This window comes from Pseudophryne corroboree, chromosome 8, assembly GCF_028390025.1.
Source record: "Pseudophryne corroboree isolate aPseCor3 chromosome 8, aPseCor3.hap2, whole genome shotgun sequence".
Lineage (NCBI taxonomy): Eukaryota > Metazoa > Chordata > Amphibia > Anura > Myobatrachidae > Pseudophryne > Pseudophryne corroboree.
Genome location: NC_086451.1, coordinates 202,770,024 through 202,797,734, shown reverse-complemented (window position 1 = coordinate 202,797,734; position 27,711 = coordinate 202,770,024). Strand labels below are relative to the sequence as shown.

The following is a 27,711-nucleotide window of genomic DNA, read 5'->3' as shown; positions in this document are numbered from 1 at the left end:
TATTATTATTATTAGTAGTAATATGTTTAATTTTGCTATTGCTCAGTTGGAAACAAACAATGTACATCACTTACGTTATCACGTGGTCATGGTGAGTACTATCGCTTTCTCCACTTGGATTGGCTGAGGTGATTGCTAAAGGTCCTGTCACGTCAGTAAGATGGGCTGTGACAGAGTGATCAGGAACTCTGATCATAATGGAGTCTTGGGTTCCAACATAATCATAGGCAGGCCCCACACCTAGAACACACAGAAACTGTGGTAACGGCACTGTTAAGGTTCTACCATTCACCTAGTATAAAGCACAGACGTCATGTGTAAGGATTGTTCCATTCCAGTTACTGACTACATTAGCAAAACTTCTACCATCAACCTCATCTCGGTATTAATGTGAGATATCAATGTTACATTACATTGATAATCTGTATTCTGTCTCTGCTCTCACAGGATGTGACAACCAGCATCTTAAGGATTTGTAACTAAATGCAAAACATCAGATTAATTTATTAATGTAAATAGGGAAGAAATAGGCTTAATAGGATAAATGCATAGTAATGGGATGGACGGAAGGATGGAGATAAACAAAATCGAGAATCTGGAAAAGAGATGAGACTAGAATAAGTGATACAGTCCCAGACTACGAGGTCACTGGCTCATAATCATGATCTTACTTCTTTCATCTATAAATGAATTCCTATATGTGCCTATATTATACTGCATGTGGGCCAATTGCTCATTTTTTGTGTGTATTACTGTTATGTGGACTACAGTGTGCTATAGGCTATCCGATAGTTCTGGGTGAAGCTCATGCAATTACTCTTGCCCAGCGGTCTTTTAGCCTCCTGTAGCCAAATACTTCGCTTATAGCAGCCGCCTTTCCTGGGCAGATTAGGTCTGCACCGTACTCAAATGCCCCCAGGTTTTTGGGAAGATATTAATTCTCTATCTACTATGTCAAAGTCAGAAAAATATCTCTATGCACACTGCCATATTTGCACCTCATACTGGTCCGCGCTGCGCATGCGTACGCTCTCCCGTGTGTGCGCATACTCACAGTCGCGGGCACCCGCAGGCGCACGGTATGCGTATTTACGGTAGAGTTTATGTAATCGTAGCGTGCGACTCATTCGTTACATATTTTCACTAATAATGTATTTTGTAGATCATGGTCCCTTTGATAGATTCTGAAAGTTTAGTTAACATAGCATGTTCCTGAACAGAGAGATCCCTCTTTGTATGGTACGAAGGGTCTAACAGGGGTCATACAGTGGTGTTTGGTACCCATCGGAAGAGTATTTAAATAGCAATATTCCGGTGTTGGTTTGGAGCGGATTAGTCGCTCGTGCGAATAGTTATGGACATAAGAAGTTTATGTCCATTTACTATTATTTGTTCTTACTTAGTCATGCGGCGGGAAACCCAGTATCCCACCCACCTGAACAGTTGGAAACAGTCACAGCCCACCTGTATGAATCAACCTATGACCTTTTGTTATAATGCGAAGCCGAATTCCTGTGTCCAATGAACAATGAGATTGTAGGGACCATTGAATTGTATTGTGTGTGGAGCATAAATAAGACAAGCCTGTGGCATCCAGGACCCACTTCTCTTCAAACGGTTCTCATTGCTGATAATCGGGAGCTGGATGTCCAGAGGCGCTTGCGATCGTTTCCCCTTGTGCGTAAGTTTTCTCCGCAATCATATTGTCTTGATGTTATTGTAAGCCATCTCTCTCTCCTCTCTTTTTTCCCTTATTTTCCCTTGATTGTATTGTATTGTATTGTATTGTATGGTATTTCCTGTGTAGTTATTTGGTTAGTTAGTCTATGTTATATTGTAGTGTATGCTTTGTAATGTGATTCTTTTGCAAGTATAATAGTCATAATACATACAATAGGTTTTGGACCCTAAGCCCAGGTATCTGTGTATTTCTTATAGTGTTAAGTATTCCCTGAGCGTCGGTGACGCCCAAGCAGCTTTGTAGTTAATCAGGTTACACCAGGTTGCATTTACACTCTATCACCACACTAAGGTTTACTGTATATTTCGTTGTTAAAGGTATAGATATAAAGGTTTAACGTTATAAGCGTCTGCAATAGCGTGCCTGCCTGTGATCTCTGGGCCGTAAGCGAACGTGACGCTTGAGCGTCTCGACTACGGTTGAGCGATCGTTACGCAACTTGCGTACCCTTACGGTACTTCTTACGTAGATAGCGTACAGTGTTCTTAGACCTCTTAAAGGGTAATATATAAGATAAATATTTAGCTTTATCAATTGGGGGCCGTCCAGTCCTTCACATATCTGCACTAGGTAATATCAGCAGACATTATCCATCAGCAAAGGGCGGGAGGTTGTATCCCTCGTAGTGCTGACGGGATAAGCGTCTGCTTCGCTTAGGTAAAGGGTGCTGAAGGAATCCGGGAACCGGAGGTCAGAGCAAATCGCTAGTGTCTTTTAAAACTGTTTATTTTTCTGTCTTGCGTACACACGCACGCACACATATATATCTGCATTTCTTTTCCATTTGTGTATTTTCGTATATCACTCTCCTGTTTGCCAGGTTTATAGTTGATAAACGTGCTAAAAGAGATTTGCCGTTATTTCATAGTTTAAGAATAGAGGTAATATAGTTAAAGTGTAGACAAACACACAGTTTTTGCCTGGGAGATAAGGCGAAGTCAGTGTGGTGTGTGGTAGATGATCAAGGATCATCTACATTGATAAAAGTATAAATTGTGTTACGGTGGATCTTTGCTTTGCGTACACGTGTCTCTAACAAAGACTTGCGTACGCAATCCAAAGGCCGACGCACGCAGCGTATATTACGCAACGGAGCGTCTGGGTACGCCCACGTAACTCAAACAACAGGCGATAAGTAGAGCAACATGGTAAATAACGCAAAGAGATAAATAGCACAAATTGATTTCAGCTTTCCAAAACTTAGTTTAAATACCTTACTTTACTGTAATACCTCTGGGGAGAGCTATCAGACTACGGGAAATGATTTTTCTGATCAGAAAACTATAAGAATGATAGTGGGTTGAAAACGGTATGAGTGTATTGAATCCCGCTTTGTGGACTTTGTGGTCTATGTGATAAAACGGTATTAAATCCCGCTTTGTGGACTTTGTGATCTGTGTGATCTATGAGCACGGCCTGAAGTGAAAACGTGCAACAGAGTGTGATAAAGTTTTCGTTGTGTTACGCTCTGGCTGTTTTGGAGCACAGTAGGGAGACTCCAATGATCCTACCATTTATGGGCAACAAGTGTCTATAAGTGGTACGATTGGACCGCACGGTTGTATGTGTGACCAATAACGCAACGTGATATGAGGTCGTATATCCATGCGTAAATCTTGCCCTCATACGTGTTGTAGGGAGCACATGCAAGCGTGATTTGTGTAAAGAAAAAGGAAGGGAATTTTCTCAGGAAAATCTCTAGAGATAGGGCCTGCAACGGCTACACGTGTCTGCTAGAAGGCGGATCGGAGATACCCGGAGCAGAAGAAGTTCAGTGGAAGAGCTTTAAGGATTTCCAACGAATTTCTGTGTTTGGTGCATTTTAGGAAGTTTTTCTGTGTTAAAGAGGTCCACAATGGCAGCCAAGTGCACAACACAGAGACGGTCGGCAGTCAGGATTCAGACTCCAGAGGCTTGCAGACCCCGAGGGTCTGCTCGGTTAGTAATGTGGGGGAAATATGGTCCCCACACTGAGACCTTTTGTGATGAATGGACACGAATGACTGCGGGGGATAAGGCACCATTTCCCGGGATAGGTAGTTTTAACTCAGAGGTGTTGCATAATTTAAGGAGAAGGATATGTCTCATTAAATCAGCAAAGAGACGAATCAAGCATTATGATTGTTTACAGTTATGGCAACAGGAAGGTGAAATGCAAAGAAATGTAACTTACATACCTAACTTTCATCTTGAGAGGAGAGACATGGCAATGGAGGGGATTGTGGTTGCGGAGAAAAGCACAAGGGTGAACAATAAAAACGCTCTTAGCAACTGTAGTATAGATGATAAGAATAAGTGTAATAAATGTAACAATGCTAATTGTAATACTGTTGAATGTACAACTATTAACCCATGCAAGTCGCACCCCATGTTAAACTTTCCTCAGGAACACCAACAAGAAAGCGAGCCCAGAACGATGTCGGCACCTTTTCCAGCAGCCATCACACAAGACATCCAGGTGGACACGACCAAATCGGTAAAGACTGTAATCAAACCCCCTAACGGAGGGTCAGGTGAGGTCGTGTCCACAGGTACGTATGGTATTATACATTACGCACAAACAAATGTACCTCATATTGTAGAATCAATTCAGAATGACGTTACTGGACTTAATCCTGTCAGGGTAATTGCAGTACCAAATGGGAAAACTGACTCTTCAGGAGTCACCCCCGTCAGGAACATCGCCATGTACTGCCCTTTTTCCCGAACAGAATTAAGAACAATTCTGTCTGAATTTCCTGATCCCAGGAAAGACTTAGTTGCTTGTCAAAGATACATTAGAGTGCTAGGACACACTGCAGAGCCAAATAACAAAGATTGGAGGACAGTTTTGAGGGCATGTTTACCCCCCGATGTTGATTCATTGAAATTTATCGCTGATTGTAAGCTAGATGAGGAAGTGCCACTAACAAACGAGTATAACCAAGATAATGTAAAAAGAATCAATCTACAGTTGAAAGAATATTTTCCTACAGTAGTAAAGTGGAATAAAATCTTTACAATAAAACAAAAAGAAGGTGAATCCGCATCAGAGTATTTTCACCGGGCTCTGCAGGATATGGCTAGGTACACTGGTATAGATGACATTGAAACTAATGTACACCACAGAGAGGTAGCTGTGTCCGTATTAATGAACAACTTAAAAGACACACTAAAAATTAGGGTACAAACTTCCATACCACATTGGAGAGGTATCTCGGTGGCGGCATTAAGAGAGTCCGCTTTCGAGCATGACCGAAATATCCAAAGAACCAGGGAAGCGCAGGGAGAGCGGTTGATGGCACTGAACATCCAAGCACTAGAGGATGCATCAAGTCGACCGGAATCCCAGGCCCCTAGCACATGGAGAAAGCCAAGGATTTGTTATCATTGTAGAAGAGAAGGGCATTATGCCAGCAACTGTAATAACCCACATAAAGTCAGACCCCCTAGACCAAGAAATGAGCAAAATTATAACACACACCATTATAATCAGAGATCAGACAGGAAGAATTTTGGCCCACACCCATGAGATATAGTCAGGAAAGGTGATTATTAGGACTGATGGTAAGCCTGAGGTAACGGTTAATAAATTGGGAGGTCATTCACTAAAGACACAGGAATGACCAGGTGAAACGTTGTAAATGTATTTGTGAAGAAAAATGTTTTTCTCTCTCTCTCTATCCCCATCTCTGACGAATATTGGTAAGAATTCACACATTGCATATCCACTTGGTCCTTGCAGAAGTCTACCAAACCCCAGCATGACCTATCCGCCACAATGTATTTCTGGCCAGATACAAACAGTGGAGTAATGCAGGTGCTGGTGGGGAGGGACTGTTCAAGGAGACCATTAGACACGTAGATATGACAGCCTGATAATGCTAACAATGTTTTCTTAATGTTGAAAAATGTTTGATAAAAATGCTTCGTTTCTCGTTTCCTATTGTTTGTTGTTGAGTTATGAACATGAAGCGTTCTCCCTCTCTTTTGTTTTTTTGACTCTCTCTCTCTCTTCTCACTCATGTTTTCATGGTTTAAAGATGGTATGTCACCCCTCAGTTGGACCAATGGTAATGCCAGATTTTCGCTCCTTACAGAAAGATCGTCGGTTAGGAAGGAATATTGCATCACCAGAATGTTCATTTGGAAGACTGAAGAGACAGCACCTTTTGAGAGGACAGCAGAACAAGAAGAACAACAAGACGAGAGAACTTATTATCGTAACAAGTTCTCTCCCCCACAAACTGTTTTCTTATACCCCCTTCACAAATTTCTTCTTTTCTCCTCCTGTAAGATGGACTTGCCCCAAGAGACTGTGATATGGATTTTCATGTTGACCCTGATGTTGACCAGAGCAGTCTGTTTCGGTGAGAGTACCATGGAGGTCGAGAGAGGTTCTGGAATGGGTTCTGATGATAAAGATGGAGGCGTAGTTTTCCAAGAGCAACCCAATCACCAAGCAAAGGCGAGTACCGGAAACGATCCAGCAGCCATGTTATCTGTAAACATTTTTCTTTTAAGGATTGTTGGCTGAAGAAAACTGTATCTGTAGGCTCTGTAACAATGTCATTGAGGACGGGTGCATTAAGAAATGCCAATCCAGTTTTAATATCCATATGGACCGGCATCCATTGAGTGACTATCACTCCTTAGTGGGTAGTGTGTTAAACAAAACAGATTGTTGGGTATGCTCTCAAGTACCTCAGGGTCATAGCAAATCAGGGCTAGTACCATTTCCTTTAACGATAGGGGAGGTACTTGAGTTAAATGGTGGGAGACCGGTGGACCGGAGGTTTAATATCTCCAGCCCTCCTAGTTTGAAGCTCCACCAATACCATGTGGATAGGTCCCTATTATGTTTCAACATCTCCAATCCCCGAAAGCCGGGAAATTGGGAAGTGTCATGGAGCAACCAAACCATGACCTTTTCGCATAGAGCAGATAGAATGCCTACAGATACAGAGCTTGTACGCCACATAGCCAGTAGAGGAAAATCTTTCCGGTATAGGGACACCTTAGGAAATAGAATTACGAGAGTTGGAGAAGTATCACCAGGATACTGTGCACATATCGTACAACCTGATACGTGTACTAAGCAGATGGAAGAATTAGGGTTAGGAGATTTCACATGGAAGGTGTGTAATATGGTTATGTCCTACTCCGTCCCATATGTTCTCCCCGATGATGCATATTTCATATGCGGGAGAAAGGCGTACAAGTGGCTTGCCCCAAACTCTGACGGATTGTGTTATATTGGAAAAGTATTGCCTGAAGTAATGACTGTGTCACATGACAAAATGAAAGACATACACCGTGGTGCCCAAGCTCCTTATACTCACACCCATTACGAGCACGTTGTTAAAAGGCACCTGATAGAGAAGACAGAGCATCCGGCCTCTGATCTGATAAGTGAATCCACCGGGATTCAATTCTTAACCGCGTTAGATTTCACCTGCACCGCTAGAGGAGTGCTGAATTATAAATACATATCGGCGCTCGCAAATTTGTTAGATAATATCACTGAATTGTATGATGACACGTTTAGATATACTGGAAGGGAACTTCAAGCTTATAAAACAGAACTGGTGCAGCATAGAATGGTTCTTAATTACCTCACAGCAGTGACAGGCGGATATTGTGTTACATTGGCAACACAGTATGGCGTGAAGTGTTGCACGTATATCACGAATAGCACCGAGGATCCGGTCGAGGTCATAGACCAAAAGATGGACGATATTCTCCAATTGAAGTGGGAATTTCGCCGAAAACACAATCTCACTCTTGCTGCTGTAGGTAATGAGCTGACTGGTTGGGTGTCATGGTTGAACCCGCGAAATTGGTTCTCTGGTTTAGGAGACTGGGCTCAAGGAGTCATAATGGATGTTGGGAAGTTTCTCCTATGTATCTTAGGTGTTGTCATATCGATTGGATTGATATTTAGATGCGGTCAGGCTTTAATGAAGTGCAATCATCGTACTAGGGTAATGAGTTTAAGGAGTGAGGAAACTGTAATTAACCTGGACTTGATTTATGACCCAAATGTAGAAACAATGATGTGATGAAAATGCGATTTCTACGGTCCGTTTCTTTCACCTGTTTTTCCGTTTCCTCCAAGGTAAAAAGACCCACTTGGACGAGGAATTTGATGAGCCGATATACAGACAACAGAGGGATTAAAGAAGAAGTTTTGACCACTGTAGATACGGACATTTGATGAACTTTGCCATGGATCCCCAGTTTCCCTAGAATTCTTAAACTTACGCTAGCCCAACATTTTTTTTTGTAAATCTAATGGCATTGACAAAGCTTTTTGCTCGCACCTAATGGGCAAAACAGCGCAAAGAAGACGACTTTCAACTGATACCGAACAAAACTTCAACCGACAGATGTACATTAACCTGACATAGAATACCACTGCATTTTCCATAAGTGTTCTTTATCTTCATCTCTACAACCCTCAGGTAATGACACACATAGTCGATAGGGAATACAGGCACAGATATCAGCAGTCACATATCTCCCCCATTCATGTATCATCAACTAAAATGTGCTCCCCCATTTTGTTACAACCAAAGCCGAAAAGAGCTCGGTAAAGTTTGACAGCCCATCCACAGACCCGTACCACGGGATAAGAAGGAATTCACATGTATACTTCGCAATACCTCGAAGCTTGATTTACAACACGTACGGCACGATGATACATGACCCCCCCAAACATGGACTCATACACACATGCTTCTACTATCTCACTAGGTCATACCCTCTTCACACCTACTCCTCTCTCTCTTCCCTTACCCAACCATGGAAATGAATTAACCCCTGACATATATTTTTCTCCTTTTGAAATGTTTTAGAAGGTGGCAGTTATTATTGACTGCCAAAGGGTGGACTGTCAAAGTCAGAAAAATATCTCTATGCACACTGCCATATTTGCACCTCATACTGGTCCGCGCTGCGCATGCGTACGCTCTCCCGTGTGTGCGCATACTCACAGTCGCGGGCACCCGCAGGCGCACGGTATGCGTATTTACGGTAGAGTTTATGTAATCGTAGCGTGCGACTCATTCGTTACATATTTTCACTAATAATGTATTTTGTAGATCATGGTCCCTTTGATAGATTCTGAAAGTTTAGTTAACATAGCATGTTCCTGAACAGAGAGATCCCTCTTTGTATGGTACGAAGGGTCTAACAGGGGTCATACAGTGGTGTTTGGTACCCATCGGAAGAGTATTTAAATAGCAATATTCCGGTGTTGGTTTGGAGCGGATTAGTCGCTCGTGCGAATAGTTATGGACATAAGAAGTTTATGTCCATTTACTATTATTTGTTCTTACTTAGTCATGCGGCGGGAAACCCAGTATCCCACCCACCTGAACAGTTGGAAACAGTCACAGCCCACCTGTATGAATCAACCTATGACCTTTTGTTATAATGCGAAGCCGAATTCCTGTGTCCAATGAACAATGAGATTGTAGGGACCATTGAATTGTATTGTGTGTGGAGCATAAATAAGACAAGCCTGTGGCATCCAGGACCCACTTCTCTTCAAACGGTTCTCATTGCTGATAATCGGGAGCTGGATGTCCAGAGGCGCTTGCGATCGTTTCCCCTTGTGCGTAAGTTTTCTCCGCAATCATATTGTCTTGATGTTATTGTAAGCCATCTCTCTCTCCTCTCTTTTTTCCCTTATTTTCCCTTGATTGTATTGTATTGTATTGTATGGTATTTCCTGTGTAGTTATTTGGTTAGTTAGTCTATGTTATATTGTAGTGTATGCTTTGTAATGTGATTCTTTTGCAAGTATAATAGTCATAATACATACAATAGGTTTTGGACCCTAAGCCCAGGTATCTGTGTATTTCTTATAGTGTTAAGTATTCCCTGAGCGTCGGTGACGCCCAAGCAGCTTTGTAGTTAATCAGGTTACACCAGGTTGCATTTACACTCTATCACCACACTAAGGTTTACTGTATATTTCGTTGTTAAAGGTATAGATATAAAGGTTTAACGTTATAAGCGTCTGCAATAGCGTGCCTGCCTGTGATCTCTGGGCCGTAAGCGAACGTGACGCTTGAGCGTCTCGACTACGGTTGAGCGATCGTTACGCAACTTGCGTACCCTTACGGTACTTCTTACGTAGATAGCGTACAGTGTTCTTAGACCTCTTAAAGGGTAATATATAAGATAAATATTTAGCTTTATCAACTACTTCAAAGTACTCTGAATCCTACTACCCTCCAGATTTAATGTATGTTCAATGTTCTAAAGGGCCCTACACACCGGTAGATAACACTGCACGATATGAATGTTCTCGTTCATTAATGAATGAATATCGTGCAGTGTGTAGACACCAACGATGAACGATACACAGCCCCGCGCATGTTCATCGCTGGTGCCCCGTTACTTATGCATGCTGGCTAATCTCGTCCATATTAGCGTGCAGTGCTATGGAGCCAGGTGATGGGGGGAGTGAAGAAACTTCACTCCTCCCCCCCCGCCGCCGGGTCGCCTGTCGGCCCTATCTGCCGTCGGGCAGCTCAGCGGCGGATCGCCAAGTCTGTAGGGGACATAATGCTTTCTTCCATCTGTAGAAAAACCCCTTATGTAGCTTCTCAAATTCTTGATACATCTTTACACTTCAAATATGTGTAAATACAAATGCGATTATTTCAGATTGGATGTAATTCTCACCATCTCTTCTTATTCTTGAAATATAAGATAATCAGGGGTCCCAATGTGGGTCAGGACAGGTACAAAGTATCTGAGCCTGCATGTGGGCACAGAAAGGGACCTGGCACTGCCAAGAGGCATTCACCATGCCACTTTCAGTGTAAGCAGAGGTAGCCTTATGTTCCCAATGGGGCATTATCATGACCTTCAATGCTTGGTCTCACTCCTATAGTACAGGATTCTGACTTTTCTCATGACAGACTTGAAAATAATACTTGTGTCATGATGCCCTCCTGTCCTGTACCATGTGCTTATTAGATGCACCTACCTGCAGCAATGTGTCCCACTCCCTGGACATTATATTGGATTATACTAAGTATGCTTTCTATGCATATGTAGCAGTATAGCAGTGTACTACATACATGACTTACCTAATCTTTTTAGCCATTCCCCCTTCTTCACAATGCAGCTTATCCCTCCAGGATAGACTGAGTCCATGAACCGCCACAAGAGAGGACTGAATGGAGGATTTAACACCCGCAGCTGCTCCAAGTTAGAAATACAGATGCAGATGGGTTTCTCTGAAGGACGTTCCTGCAGCACAAGGGGAGACATAATAACATTTCTACTAACTTCTTGTACAAATCAATACAGATTAATAACTGCAACAAACAGTAACAACAATATATATATATAAATATATATAGGCATTTCATATAATCTTCCTTAATATGTTCCATTTATCTTCTACAATAAAAGAGCTGACCAAAATCTTAGCGTTTATCTGTTATATTCCTTGCTTTCCCATGCTAACAGTGTGTAGGTAATCTCCCTGCCTACAGTACTGTACACTGGCAGGTAAAATGTACTTTACAGTTATTACACATATTATGGGAATTACTGTAAAATTGCAAAGTGTAGGAAAAATGTTTTGTATCAGAGGTGTAGCCTGAATATACTGGGTCATGTGGAAAATGGGCACCTGTCACAGCTCTGATTACCATGGTGACATTTTCCAATTCCTGGGTGACCCATATAAATATAGCATAGAAAATGTTAGTCTCACCTTTATAGTGTAAATCCTACTGATGGCTTCGGGGTGTTTGCAGGAAGCAGCCAGTGCATAGACTGTGTCTGTGGGAATTCCACACACACCTCCACTCTCCAGTATTGTCGCTATCGTTCTCAATCCGCTTGTACGACGAGACTCAGGAAGGAGACATGAGCTGGGTACTTCTTCCTTCTCTAGCTCCACTTTCTGTGGTTAAAGTGATCACAAATTACACTTATGATGATAATGTCTGATCAGATAAAACTGAAGAGTCAGTATATGTGTACTGTTTCTTATATACACTGCATGTGACAAGTGCATTGACCGTGTTGTGACAACTGCACATTGAAAATATCTGTGGTATAAGCCCAGGGCCGGTTCTAGACCTCGTGCCGCTCATGGCAAAACAGGCTTAGTGCGCGCCATAGGTGCGCTTCAAAAATAGGAGCGTGGCTTCATAGGAAAGGGGCACGGCCACAGTTATGCCCCCTGTAGTTGTGCCCCCAGTACAGTTGTGCTCCCGTAGTTGTGCCCCCTGTAGAGTTTTTACCCCTGTAGCTGTACTCCCAGCAGAGTTGTGCCCGCTGTAGTTTTGCCCCCTGTAGCTGTACCCCCAGTAGAGTTGTGCCCCCCTGTAGTTTTGCCCCCTTTAGCTGTGCCCCCTGTAGAGTTTTGCCCCCTGTAGCTGTGCCCCCCTGTAGAGTTTTGACCCCTGTAGCTGTGCCCCCAGTAGAGTTGTGCCCCCTGTAGCTGTGCCTCTGTAGTTATGCCCCTAGTAGCGGCGCTTACAAAAATATAATAATAATAATAATAATATAAAAAACAATACTCATCAGCCCCGCTCCTGCTTTCCAACCGCTGCTGCTGTCTCTGCTGCCGCTCCTTGGATCTATGGGAGAGACGTGATGACGTCTCTCCCACAGTGCCACACAGACGCTAGAGGTCAATTAGAACCTCTAGCATCTGCAGCCGCTCCCACAATGCCGTGCAGTGTGCCTGACGCCAGCATGTGGGAGCTAGGGATTAAGGCGGCGCAGCGGCGGCAGCGCCCTTCAGGATGCGGCGCCCCGGGCAAAAATCCTGCCCGCGGCGAGATCCACTCCTGTATAAGCCTCATTTACTGTACAGCACCAGCAACTAATATGTGGCTCCTCCAGCTACTGTACGCTGACAAGGGTTGCTGGTACTTGTAGCTCCACAAAGCTTAAGAGTTATTATATAATCATGGATTGCCGTATACAGTGAAGATTTAGATAATTCATTTTAGATTTTAGACCATTTTTAGCTGTATTAGTAATGTTATATATTTATTACTTTACCTTGAACACTGAAGGTCCCAGTGGGATTAGCTCTTTGTTGAACAAACAGTTTGTCAGCGATGCCAGTAACCCGTAGAGACAAATAATGCTAAAGATGGACAGCACCGTTACTACAGGAGGGGGAAATGAATAGGTAAGGTCATTCATTTTGTATATTAACATCAAAGCATTTAAGGCTCCGTTATGAGTTTCACACACAGACAAATACCAGAGACAAGTCACATGGCAATGGAACCCTGATACCATGGAAACTAAACAAGCGCATGAAACAGATGTGTCCTCATACATCTGGTCTCAATACAGCATGCAGCGCAACTGTCCCTAAATTCCAGATTATAAAGAGTTTTTTTTTGGTCCCTGGAATTGTCCTTCTTTCTTCAAAACTGACGGCCCAATACAATGTAACATATTCTGCATTCCAATGCGCTTTTCATTATCTGCTGTTATTCTGTTGGTTTTGTAAATAAAAGTTTATAAAGATACAACATTTAATATGCCAACATATGAGATTAACACTACAATCAAAGAACATGTGATGATGGAGATTGTAGTGTATGGAGGGCCACTTACAGACCTCCCTATTTACTTGAGACTAATACCGCTTTCAGATTGCAATGCTGGGTCCCACCCTGGAATTTGAAACGGGTCCTTCCCGGGTGGGACCCGAAATTAGACCCTACACACTGCAATCCTGAGCCGGCAATGGGGGCGGGTGAGCCGGCATAGGGGACGGGTGTGGAGGCGGTGCTGGGGATGGCATCATCTCCCTATGCAGTGAATGGGTACCGGGTCGCATCGACCCGGGTAACCCGTTCACACTGTGCCTGACCAGAAAATTACCCAGGAATAACCCTTCTTATAACCCGGATTGAATTACCGGGTCAGGCGAACTGGGAATTCGTCCATAGCCCCTTTAACACCGCACAGCGACCCATGTCGACCTGACAATATACCGGGACGAAACTGCAAAATTTGTGCGTGGGTATAAAAAAAATCTCCCCCCAAAAGAAAATTTGTCTCCCCATATAGATATCTTCCCAAAGCATATCCCCCTACTTTGTTTTTTTCTAATGACCCCTCCTGTTCACAGAGTCAGTCTCTGCTGCTGGACTGAGGCTGCAGAAGAGGCATCGGAAGATCTCAGTCTTGTGAATATGCCTCCATAGGCTTAAAGTAGTTTACACCATCTGAAGAAATCTTGAAACAGTTCTGCTGAAGCTTGTATGGTTGGGAACTACATGATTGCACCACACTCTGCATAATCTGCTTACCTGCAACGTTTTGGAATTTATTTTCAAATGTTAACAATTATATTAGTCCAAGGAAACACTCAACACTTACTTTCAAGCTCAAGAGGAAGTCTTTCCAATGTGAAGAGAAGGAAACTGACAACCACGGCCTCCATCATAAGGGTTAGAAGAATCAGGACTGTATTAGCATAAGAAGCTGGATAAAGGGAAAAATAAAACCTTCAGATTTGACTATTTATAGAGACAGGGTCATATGATAGCCATTAACATTGAAACACAAGTTGCTTGTCACAGAGAACCTATTCATTAATATTATTCATATTATATTTGCGTACTCTACTCGATTCTTGGGAGAGCAGGAAACATTCTCGGATCCCACCTGCCTCTCCTTCCTAATGAAGTAGGCGGGATGGGGGTTTCATGACATGATATGCGGCAAAGACCCTTCCCCAACATCATGATCACAAGAGAAACAGTAATATAGCTGTAATCAGTGCTTAAAGTGGTCCTAGAGAGGTGGTGGAACTCACCCACCCTCCCCCCGGTGCCCATGCAAGGAAGCGTGGTCTCAAAAAGGGGCATGGTCACACAATAGTAATAATGCCCACAGTAGAAGCACCCCTAATACACATAATGCCCACAGTAGTAGTAGTAATACACATAATACCCACAGCAGTAGTGCCCCTTATACAATGCCCACAGTAGTAGTGCTCCTTATGCAATGTCCACTGTACTGGTAGTACCTACAGTGGTAGTGCCCCTTATATAGAGCCCATAGTAGTGGTGCCCCTTATGCAATGCCCCCAGTAGTAGTGCCCCTTATGTCCCAGGAGTAATGCCCCTTATGAAGTGCCCCCTTTACAATGCCCTCATTAGTAGTGCCCCCATTAGTATTGCCCTTAATGGTAATGCCCCTGTATAGTATTGCCCCCCAGTAGTAATGTCACCTTTAGTAATGCCCCAGTCATTTAGCCCCAGTAGTTATGCCCCCAGTGGTAATGCCCCTGCAGTTATGACCCCAGTAGTTTATCCCCCCTTTAGTTTAGCCTCCCAAAGGTAATGCCCCCAGTAGTTTAGCCCCTGTAGTTTAGCCCTCATGTAGTTCGTCCCCCTTGTTTGTCCCTCCCAGTTTAGCCCCCCTTGTAGTTTATCCCCCAGTGGTAATGCCCCCTGTAGTTTAGCCCCCAGTAGTAATGCCCCCTGTAGCTTAGCCCCCATGTAGTTTGCCCCCTGTAGTCATGCCCCCAGTAGTTTAGCCCCCTTGTAGTATGCCCCCTTGTAGCTTAGCCCCCAGTACTAATGCCGCCCTTTAGTTTACCCCCAGTAGTTTGCCCCTTGTAGTTTGCCCCCTTGTAGTTAAGCCCCCAAGTAGTAATGCCCCCAGTAGTTTAACCCCAGTAGTTTTCCCCCTTGTAGTTTGCCCCCTCGTATTAATGCCCCCAGTAGTAATACCCCCCTGTAGTTTAGCCCCCTGTAGTTTGCCCCCAGCAGTAATGCCCCCACGTAGTAATGCCCCAAGAAGTAATGTCCCTGTAGTTATGCCCCCAGTAGTAATGCCCCCCTGTAGTTTACCCCCAGTAGTTTTCCCCCTTGTAGTTAGCCCCCTTGTAGTTAGCCCCCTTGTAGTTTGCCCCCAGTAGAAGCACTCACACATATTTAAAAAAAACAACAGGATTTTGATACCTACCGGTAAATCATTTTCTCCTAGTCCGTAGAGGATGCTGGGGACCACATCAAGACCATGGGGTATAGGCGGTTCCGCAGGAGCCATGGGCACTCTTAAGACTTTTCAATGGGTGTGAACTGGCTCCTCCCCCTATGCCCCTCCTCCAGACCTCAGTTATAGGAACTGCGCCCAGGGAGACGGACATTTCGAGGGAAGGACTTACTTTAATACTAGTGGTGAGATACATACCAACTCACACCCTCAACCATGCCACACACATGGCATTTAACATAACACACGCCAACAGGCATGAACTAATTGCAGCAACATGCTGAACTAAGATAACACAACTTGTGTAACTCTAATAACTAAAACTGCATGAAAAGTACACACTGGGATGGGCGCCCAGCATCCTCTATGGACTAGGAGAAAAGGATTTACCGGTAGGTATTACAATCCTATTTTTCCTGCCTGCAGACACGCTGCCTGTGAAGAGCAGTCCCTCCAGAGCAACTCCAGCTATCTGTACGGTACCAGGGGGTTGTAGAAGGGAGGGGAGGCTGTGTATAGACTGTGTCACCTATTAAGGGACACAGTCAGCGCTGGTTAAGGGTCTCCTTATACCTGTATAGCGCTGTGTGTGGGTTGGCTCCAATCTCTGTGTGTCTCTGCCATTCTTGGGGGAGAAACTCTGTATGCCCTGTTCCGGTAGGTATCAAAATCCTGTTTTCTCATACGTCCTAGAGGATACTGGGGACCACATCAAGACCATGGGGTTTATACAAAAGCTCCAGTACGGGCGGGAGAGTGCGGATGACCCTGCTGCACCGATTGACCAAACTTTAGGTCCTCATCGGCCAAGGTGTCAAACTTGTAGAACTTTGCAAACGTGTTTGACCCTGACCAAGTAGCTGCTTGGAACAGTTGTAATGCCGAGACCCCCCCGGGCAGCCGCCCAGGATGAGCCCACCTTCCTAGTGGAGTGGGCCTTTACCGATGTTGGTAACGGCAATCCAGCCGTAGTATGAGCTTGCTGAATCGTATTTCTGATCCAATGTGCAATAGTCTGCTTGGAAGTAGGATATCCAATTTTGTTGTGAGCATACAGGACAAACAGGGCCTCTGTTTTCCGTATATGAGCCGTTCTAGCCACATAGATTTTCAAAGCTCTAACCACATCTAGAGACTTTGATTCAGTGAATGTGTCAGTAACTAATGGCACCACAATAGGTTGGTTTATGTGGAAAGATGAAACCACCTTCGGAAGAAAATGTTGACGAGTCCTCAACTCTGCCCTATCTTCATGGACGATCAGGTAAGGGCTCTTGTGAGACAAGGCCCCCAATTCAGACACCCGCCGCGCGGATGCCAATGCCAAAAGCATCACCACTTTCCAAGTGAGAAACTTCAACTCTATCTCTTGTAGAGGCTCAAACCAATCTGATTGAAGGAACTGCAACACCACGTTAAGGTCCCATGGTGCCACTGGCGGCACAAATGGAGGCTGGATGTGCAGAACCCCTTTCATGAAGGTCTGAACCTCTGGAAGAGAGGCCAATTGTTTTTGGAAGAACACTGACAAGGCCGAAATCTGAACCTTGATTGAGCCCAATCGGAGGCCTGCTTCCACACCAGCCTGTAGAAAATGGAGGAAACGTCCTAAGTGAAACTCTTCCGTAGGAGCCTTCTTGGATTCACACCAAGACACATATTTTCTCCAAATACGGTGGTAATGTTTCGACGTTACCCCTTTCCTGGCCTGAATAAGAGAGGGGATGACTTCCTTGGGAATACCCTTCCTGGCTAGGATCCGGCGCTCAACAGCCATGCCGTCAAACGTAGCCGCGGTAAGCCTTGATATACGCACGGCCCCTGCTGCAGCAGGTCCTCGCGAAGAGGAAGAGGTCGAGGATCTTCTATGAGCAACTCATGAAGATCTGGGTACCAAGCCCTCCTTGGCCAGTCTGGGGCAATGAAGATTGCTCGAACCCTTGTTTTTCTTATGATCCAGAGTACCTTTGGGATCAGCGGAAGTGGAGGGAAGACATACACTGACGGGAAAACCGACTAGATCACTAGTGCATCCACTGCTACTGCTTGAGGGTCTCCCGACCTGGAACAGTATCTCTGAAGCTTCTTGTTGAGGTGAGATGCCATCATGTCTACTTGAGGAACTCCCCAAAGACTTGTCACTTCTGCAAAGACTTCTTGGTGGAGGCCCCACTCTCCCGGATTGAGATCGTGTCTGCTGAGGAAGTCTGCTTCCCAGTGTTCTACTCCCGGAATGAATATTGCCGACAGAGCTTGTAGATGTTTTTCTGCCCAGCGGAGGATTTTTGTCACCTCTGCCATTGCCGCTCTGCTTTTCGTTCCGCCCCCTGCCTGTTTATGAACGCGACTGCTGTTACATTGTCTGCCTGGATGTGCACGGGACGGTCTTGAAGAAGTACCGCTTGTTGAAGGCCGTTGTAAATGGCTCTCAGCTCCAGCACGTTTATGTGAAGGCAGGCTTCCTGATGTGACCAACGTCCTCGGAAGTTTTCTCCCTGAGTGACAGCTCCCCAGCCTCGGAGACTTGCATCCGTGGTTACCAGGATCCAGTACTGAATCCCGAACCTGCGTCCCTCTAGTAGGTGAGAGCTGTGTAACCACCACAGGAGCGAAATCCTGGTTTTTGACGACAGGATTATCTTTCGATGCATGTGCAGCTGTGATGCCGACCACTTGTCCAACAGGTCCCACTGGAATACTCTGTATGGCCTCGTAGGCCGCCACCATCTTCCCCAACAACCGAATGCACTGATGGATCGACACCCAGGATGGTTTCAGTATCTGTTTTACCATTTTCTGTATTTCCAGAGCCTTTTCTAATGGCAAAAATACCCTCTGAACTTCTGTGTCCAGAATCATCCCGAGGAAAGACAACCTTGTCGTCGGTTCCAACTGTGACTTTGGATAATTTATGATCCACCCGTGTTGTTGGAGTATCGACAGAGAGAGCGAGATTTTTTGTAACAACTGCTCCCTGGATCTCACTTTTATCAGGAGATCGTCCAGATAAGGAATTATATTGACTCCTTTATGATGAAGGAGGACCATCATCTCCGCCATCACCTTGGTGAATACCCTCGGCACTGTGGAGAGGCCAAAGAGAAAATGGCGCTGAGCAGTGTGCTGGCTGCCTGGGGAAGAAGCTCCGCCCCCGCAATGGCGCGTCCTTACACTCAGTAATCACAGTAATATTTATACTGGCGGGGGTAGGGCTGTGCCAGCGGCACTTTATGCCCCCTTTTAGCCAGTTTTGAGGTATATTTTTGCTGCCCAGGGTGCCCCCCCGCGCCCTGCACCCTGCAGTGCCTGTATTTGTGGGCAGCAATGGTGCGCTGCGCTCCCGCCAGCCGCGCCGGACCTCAGCCATCACTTACTTGATAGAAGTTCATTCTTCTGATACTCACCTGTCTTCTGACTTCTGGCTCAGCGAGGGGGGTGACGGCGTGCTGTGGGAGTGAGCATCTAGGCACAGCTAGCGTTCAGTACCCTTCAGGAGCTAATGGTGTCCTGTCAGCCAGAAGCAGAGCCATGAAACTCTTTAGGAAGTTGGTTCTGCTCCTGCCCCCTCAGTCCCACAAAGCAGGGAGTCTGTTGCCAGCAGATCTCCCTGAAAATAAAAAACCTAACAAGTCTTTTCAGAGAAACTCAGTAGAGCTCCTCCGAGTGCATCCAGTCTGCCTGGGCACATTTCTAAAACGGAGGTCTGGAGTAGGGGCATAGGGGGAGGAGCCAGTTCACACCCATTGAAAAGTCTTAAGAGTGCCCATGACTCCTGCGGAACCGCCTATACCCCATGGTCTTGATGTGGTCCCCAACATCCTCTAGGACGTATGAGAAATACACCATACTCACCAAGACCCTCTCCCGCGTCCGACCGCTGCAGTCTTCCTGGCGTTCGCTCCTTGGCACTTGTGCGCTATGGGAGAGACGTCATGACGTCTCTCCCTTAGCGCACACTGACAGAGCCGGAAGCTGAAGCTCAGTAGTGAGCTCCGACTTCCACTGTGGAGAGAGAGACGGGCGCCAGCTGGTAACACAATCTCAGCGGGCGCCCGACATCTCCCTGCGGCGCCGGGCTTACATCGGGTTAGGTGAGCCGGAGGAGGCGGAACTGCGCCCTTGCAGCCACTTGAACTTCCCATCTGGGTCATTTTTATTACCATTTGCTGTTGTTTTCAGTGAAAGTTATTGTTCTACATTACCAGGTATTTTATACCTCTAGGAAGGCAGTGGCTGCAATGAACTCCCATGGACAGGAAGTCTGCTAGTGGCAAAAAATATTCCCCTCTATAATCCCAGCCTCACCTATATACAGTATATCCTGCTTACTTCTAAACATAGCCCCAATTTACAATTTCCTGCAGATGCTAATTATTTTTAAATTGCACTTACCAATGGCAACTAAAAATATGTTGACAATTAAAAAAGCAATTGCACCGACTGTGAATCCTCCATCATTATTTGTAGCGATTCCGAGCAAAGAACCTAGGAAAAATAATATATATCAGGCTACATAAATCACAGAGAAAGATCATTGTAAGTAGGCCTTGCAGTATTATCCGTATTACACTCATACTAAAGCAATCTGCTTTTTGAAATTTCTCCACAAAGTTACAATGAAATGTGAAAACTACGATGGTATTTTGATAATATTTGATATTACTGATTAATTCTCCACAGAAAGTTGATAAACTGGCTGGCAATTATGGACGAGGAACACTTTATAGCTGATACTTTAAGGAAATTATTTAGTGTATAGAATTGCAGTATATAAATATTATAGTATGTATACATTTTGCCATGGGCTGTTTATATGTAGAAGAGTCTAATCTGAGTACCTTAAAAATGCAATGTCTATTTCTGCCTTTACTTATTAGATTTGTTACCTGCAAAACGCAGCCATACCCATGTCGCCCAGATAGCAGCATAACAAAATGGCAGAACTGAGCCAAATCTTCGACCTCCTTGTACATCAATTCTACAGACATACAGCTGCATGATAGCACCAGGTATAAGTACCCAAGGAATAGACAAATGTGCTTGGATGTTATGGTCCAATGAACTCTGGATAGCAGCCAGTGCTGCTAATCCATTGCAGATGTAGAACAGGGGATCTGAGGAGCAAGAACTGAGATTTTCCTTGATGTCCAATTCCTGCTCAGACTTTTGTAGGTTTCGTCTGCACCAAACCAAGGCATCCTGAAACTTGGCACTTGATATCACTATGTTCCCAATGGGTATTAGTACTTTCTCTGCAATTGAATTAACAAGACTGGCAAATGATGTGTAAAGGGAAAGTACAGTAAATATGCTGCAAGTCACTCCAAAGAATATGTAAGCAGCTGCACTTGGTATCTGCTGGATTGTGGATATAGTCATGAGGGCAAATGCAGTATTGTGAGTCACTTCTAGAATGTCTTTATTTAATGATAAAAAGCAGAATAGACATGCAGCAGCCAAAAAGAACCAGTCACCAACCATCAACTGTCTGCTATTGGAGACATTTCCAGGTGTGAGGACAACTGTAACGGTAAACTCTTCCCATGACTTCACCAGCCAGAAGGTACCATGGAAAGCAAATTTCGTAGCATGGTAAACATCATCCCGTAGATAACTGTAGTAGCTAGAACACAACTGAGAGAGGACAATGATGCTGATCCATATGGAACCTACATAGAATGTCTTCATGTATCCAAAGCAGTAGAATGCCATAATGAAAGGAGAAATGGTGTCACACAGGTAACCTAGTGCCATTGGTTCAGCATACTTTGTATTTTTTTTCTTTTCTTCTCCAGTATTTTTTGAAGAGTTGCGATTGGCAGAACCCAGAAGCAGGACATTGAAAAGAGAATTGCCAAAGCCTGGAAGAACATATTTCTGAGTGATGCCTTTTAGTAGAAGAGCTCCTGCACCATAAAGTCCACATAGCACTATTATTAACTCCAGTACACCAGAGACTACCAGGGCCCAGCGACCAAACAGCCCTATCGCCTCAAAAACTAGTGTTAGTGTAATGGCCCCAAATACAAAAGGCATAATATAGTTGACCGTCGCTGAGCAGAAAGCCAGGATGAACGCGATGAAAATATAAGCTACCAACCCGGCCACTGCACCCTCATTAACTGGAATCTGAGGAAGAGTTGGCACAGCTGAGCTATTGTGGGAAACTGATTCTGAGCCCACAATAATACGAGTAGCCCCATAGCTGCTCCACAAGGCAGAGAAGGCCAGGAATGAGGTGCCACTTAAATGGTCATACTTTCGAAATGACAGGAATCCCGCAATGAGCTGAGTTACACCTCCAATTAGGATCAAGTGAACACCTGCAAGGTTTAAATGAGAAAGGAAATGACATTTTAGATTATATATGAAATGCTTAATGCTGTCTGAAGTCTTTCAGAGACTCCATAATCTAGAACGCCTTAAGGTGCATACACACGGTGCGATGTGTGCTTATGAGTTTGACTATATAGTCAAAATCGTATGAAAAATGAGCACATATCACACCGTGTGTATACAGCTTGCAGTACTGATAGGCAATTTTGACTATATTGTGTACAATCTAGTGGAAAGAACATGGTACCTCAGCAAACCTGCCAGGAGAGGGCCGGCCACCAAGAGCATCAGCGCCCACCCCCCATATTTTAAATAGAACCAGTGCACGTCAAAGGCATGGTTTTGCTAGGTAGGAGAGTGGTCACACCGAGACCAGGCTCCAGGGAGTGCAAGGGAAATCGCAAAGTCAAAATCGGCCTTTAGGCAGAATCGCACTGTGTGTATGCACCTTTAGTCTCACAGAAATTATTGAATATTATTATTTTTTTAAACACGGAGTTCACCGCCCTTTTTCAGTGCTAGTTTTAGAGGCACCTAGAACATGATTATAGTGATAGTGTAAATCTGATAGTGATCTATATAGACAATGCCTATGCCATCATGAAATGTGGCCCAGTCAATCTATGCGGAAAAGTCTCTAAACGTGTATACTGAGTAGAGAGGCTCAGACTTTTCATGCCAGATTGAAATTTGGTTGAAAATCCAGGACCTGGCGCTTCAAGATGGGGTGTTTGGCACGACTGAAGCCACAGTGAGGGAGATTTATCAAAGCTTGGAGAGAGATATAGTGGAGAGTGATAAAGTACCAACCACACAGCTCCTATTATTTTTCAAACACAGCCTGTAAAATGACAGGAGCAGATTGGTTGAGACTTTACCTCTCTCCACTTTATCTCTTTCCAAGATTTATTTGTCCCTCCATCTAATACACAGTACTTAAAATTAATATTGCAATCATTCTTTTACAAAATTATATAGTAGCCTAGAAGAACCAAATCACGAAATCATATGTGAGAGACAAAAAATCTATATTAGGAGGATTCTGAAACAAAAATAAATGAACAAAAACCTATACAGGTTGAGTATCCCATATCCAAATATTCCGAAATACGGAATATTCCAAAATACAGAATATTTTGAGTGAGAGTGAGATAGTGAAACCTTTGTTTTCTGATGGCTCGATGTACACAAACTCTGTTTAATACACAAAGTTAATAAAAATATTGTATTAAATGACCTTCAGGCTGTGTGTTTAAGGTGTATATGAAACATAAATGATTTGTGTGAATGTACACACACTTTGTTTAATGCACAAAGTTATTAAAAATATTGGCTAAAATGACCTTCAGGCTGTGTGTATAAGGTGTATATGAATCATAAATGCATTCTATGCTTATAATTGGGTCCCATTGCCATGATATCTCATTATGGTATGCAATTATTCCAAAATACGGAAAAATCCGATATCCAAAATACTTCTGGTCCCAAGCATTTTGTATAAGGGATACTCAACCTGTATTACATTTTAGTATTTAAATTTCATTTAAATCATCCTGCTGGAACCTTACCTGCGAGAATGTTTTCCACTCCTCCAGCAGTAATAGAGGTGTTAAACAGAGAGAAGTTTTGCATACAAACGAGGAAAGCACTAACGGCATTTGCAAGGAGCCCCAGCGCAGCAGGTTCACTGTAAAATACTGCAGGAAATCCCTCCATGATAATATGCTCTATAGAAATGACTTGCTGAAAACTGTTCTTCACCAATATATGTATTCATCCAAATATGTATTCCATTAAATGTCCTGGGAAAAAAGGTTTGATCCATCATTATTACCATAAGCCAGCATTAAATATTAGCTGTTGTATATTAGAACTGTGTTTATGTGCATACAGTCAGGAAAAAATACTGTATCAGTATATTACATTTCTGTGATACCATATGGCAGTGGCTGCCAAACTTTTTTGAATCACGGCGCCCTAGAGTATCAGAATTTTTTTCACAGCACCTCTAGGCCAAAACTTTGTTACGGAGAAATTCAGAAAAAAATATTAAATTAAAAAAGTTGTGCTTTCTTTAAAGATTGGTTTATTTTGTTTTGTTAAACAAGTAGGGAAAATTATTACAGACAGATGTCAAAAACATCAAAATAGAACATTCAATGGTTGTGCAATGATAAATTTAAAGATCATACATGCTTATATAGTCAGTGCTAAAGAAATCCATCTAGGAAACAAAACATTAGTCCCACTTCAAATGATGGTCTTATAGCACCAAAAATAAAATCAAAAAGAAATCCCATAATTTCAAAGTAATAGTACACAGGAATGTCAAAACCAGGACATGGGGACATAACAGGGACAAATAAAAATAAAGGGGAGGGGTGGTAGAGGTAAGGGGGGTACTCACGGAGCGATCGCTGCTTAAAATCTAAGCAATCTGACTAGATTGCTTAGATTTTAAGCATGATCGCTCCGTGTGTACCCCCCATAGCGATAGCAATGCGCAGCCCCGCGCATCGCTATCGCTGGTGCTAGATTGGCCTGCCATGCCGCTGGGTGAAATGAGCGCCCCCCTTCTTCCCCCGTCTCCCCCCGCACACTCAGCACACATCGGCCCGTGAGTACTGGCCTGTAGAGGGGCAGCGTCGCAGTGTAATTGATACAAAAGATACAAAAGGTAGGCAATCATGACCAGGCAGAGGGTCAGGGCATGATCAACGATTCTGCATAAATAAAGACATCCATACCTGGAGCTTGCTTCAATCAATCAATCAATCAATCAATCAATCAAGGCAGTTGTCTATTTAAAAGTAAGTTGTGGTTATATGTCATTCTTAGGTTCAGTTATGAGGTGAGGGACAGGATTGTTTTTTTTATGTCCAAATATTTCATGATTGGAAGCCACAAGCACTGGTTTTGCCTGTTACATTGACCATAATTAATTTGAATTAGTTCTGGACCACCCCTGCAACTGCACTGAGGCACCCCAGGGTGCCACAGCACGCAGTTTGGGAGCCATGGTTACACGGACACAAGGCAGGAGGAAATGATTGTTCTATGTACAGTTGTGATATACTGGCTACGACAGAGGTTCCCAAACTGTGTGCCGTGGCTCCCTGGGGTGCCTCGGGACACTTGCAGAGGTGCCCTGGGTTGGTGGTCCAGGACCAAGTCAAATTATTCATGGTCAATATAATAGGCAAAACCAGTGCTGGTGGCTGCCAGTCATAAAGTATGTGGCCAAACAGAAGCAAATCTTGTCCCTCACCACACAACTGACCCTAAGGATGACATATAAACTCGATCTACTTAATGTAATATTTCTTTCTAAATTTCTCAATAAGAAATTTTTGGCCTAGGGGTGCCGTGAAAAAAATTCTGATATTCTAGGACGCCGTGATTCAAAAAAGTTTGGAAACCACTGGGCTACGAGATCATCTTATATTAACTCATTATCAGCAGATCCTTTGTCTAACTTGTTCACAAGACAGGTGTCCATGCAATCACTTATAGACCCTACACACTGGGCGATAATACTCAAAGATATGAACGATCTCGTTCATTAATGAACGAGATACCGTTCATATCTTTGAGTGTGGAGGCACCAGCGATGAACGATGCGCGGCCCGCGCTCGTTCATCGCGGGTGCCCCGTCGCCTGTGCATGCAGGCCAATATGGACGAGCTCGTCCATATTTGCCTGCACTTCTATGGAGCCGGGTGACGGGGGAGTGAAGAAACTTGGGGTTCCCAGTCACTTTTCAAAGAAAGCGACACCATTTAAAAAAAAAAAAAAAACTCATGTTGACCTCTTTCCATGTCAACCTTGTTCATGTCGACCTAAAGACCAGGTCAACCTATTTCAGGTGTCAACCTAGTCACTGTCGACCAATAGTCGTCAACCTAATGACTGTCAACCTAAGTGTGGTTGACCCTATGATCCACACCCATTTTAATTACAGGTCAAACGAGGCAAACTTCCATTCCCCATACTAGGAATATTACTGTTCCTAGTATTTAGGAATAATAATAATATGGTTAAAGACACACAACAGATAATAGGGAGACGCTCCTCTTTCACACTGGATGTAAAGCTAGAAAGGCCAAACAAAATATATTATAGGCTGTGGCTTTTAATATAAATACTATCACTTACATTGCCCTAACAGTAGCTAAAAACCATAGGTCTATATCTAAGTGCAGTTGTAGCCTTAACAGAAATACATATGACATAAACCTAACTGAGACTGTGGATGTTTCTGGAACCCTAATGCTCTGATCTCTCACTACAGAATAATCTGTGGCAGTGGGATCAATTTTGCTCTCAATATAACTCAGAACTTCTTACTTTTGGGAAACCATTGCAGCAGGTGTATGTGTTCTTGCCTCTGAATTGTGGAGAAACTAATTTGCCTTGGACCAATGAAAATCCTAAAGGGGCCTTGGTCCCACGTGCACCACTGGCATGTCACACTGCCTGAGAATGGGGCACACTATACTGTTTCTGCCACACCATGCATGCTTTTTGTCGTTATTGGTATCTAGAGATAACATTAATCCCCAAATTCTTTCATAAAAACAATGACTGAATCTAAACTAAAGGCAGACAAACCAGGTCATACAAACTATTCATCAGGAAATATTGCAGTGATGTAATTTGAACATTGCACATATATACATAGCAATACACCAAGAGCAAAGTCCTACCTTAAAATGCAAGATGCAGAAATGTATTTGGGACCTGTTTTCCAGGGAACAGGTGCTCTCTTCTCTTGTACAGCATCCACTGCTTGCTGAGTGATTGTGCTGGAGAGACAGGTTTTATAGTCTCTACTACAGTACCTCTGAGGGTGGAGACTTTCTCAAATCTTTAGAATTTCCAAAGTGTTATTGTTTCCTGCTGCAGATAACCTTACTCAATAATATATCTCCAGAGATTTCCTCATACTGTGTGACTATGCTAATCTATGATATCACCGATCTGAGGAGTTTTTTTATAGTATAATAGTTTTATTCTGGGAGAGACAGCAATTAAATGAGGCAATGATGGGTTTATTTTTAATATGATTTTTTTCTTTCATTCCTTTACTTATTTCTCAACCTAACATGTTTATCATTACAGGAATAAACTGTGTTGGTAATCACAACTACCACATACTTGCCCACACTCCTAGTGTGGCTGAGAGCCTCCCGAAATTCGGGTGGCGCTCCTGGCCTCCTGGAAGAGGGGCCAAGTCTCCCAGCTGGGCGACATTTATTATTTATTTATTAACACTTTCTTATATAGCGCAGCATATTCTGTTGCGCTTTACAATTAGAGCAACAGTAATAGAACAAAACTGGGTAAAAACAGACAGACATAGAGGTATCCCCAACAATACCCTCACGCTGCAGTCCAAGGGGTCCAATGATGCAATTTGAGCTTAATCCCATCATTGTAGCCCCTCCCCCTGCCTCACAAAACCGGTAATTTTGGCATTGAATTGCGGACCACGATGACGTGAATACGCTGCCATGCCCCCTGTTCTGCCCCTATACACTATCATTCATCCCTGTCGTGGCCTCCAATATCCTGACATGGCTGCCCGGATGGGGCAGCTAGAATATCGGCAAGTATGTACTACCATATACATGGAAACTGTA

The 27,711-nt window shown here is 43.8% G+C and overlaps 1 protein-coding gene across 1 annotated transcript in view; it reads right to left on the bottom strand.

Moving 5' to 3' along the window:
• The window catches only part of LOC134947613 (uncharacterized), a 47,232-nt gene extending 20,311 nt beyond the window's left edge, over positions 1 to 26,921 (bottom strand). Inside the window, exons 1-9 of the mRNA XM_063935613.1 lie at positions 26,776 to 26,921; positions 23,638 to 23,871; positions 20,620 to 22,056; positions 20,126 to 20,218; positions 14,108 to 14,212; positions 12,767 to 12,876; positions 11,463 to 11,654; positions 10,828 to 10,990; positions 75 to 240 (exon numbers count right to left, since the gene is read on the bottom strand). Coding sequence (XP_063791683.1) covers positions 75 to 240; positions 10,828 to 10,990; positions 11,463 to 11,654; positions 12,767 to 12,876; positions 14,108 to 14,212; positions 20,126 to 20,218; positions 20,620 to 22,056; positions 23,638 to 23,785 — 2,414 coding nt within the window. The 5' untranslated portion in view covers positions 23,786 to 23,871; positions 26,776 to 26,921. The remainder of the gene's footprint in view (positions 1 to 74; positions 241 to 10,827; positions 10,991 to 11,462; positions 11,655 to 12,766; positions 12,877 to 14,107; positions 14,213 to 20,125; positions 20,219 to 20,619; positions 22,057 to 23,637; positions 23,872 to 26,775) is intronic.
• Positions 26,922 to 27,711: the final 790 nt, after the last annotated feature.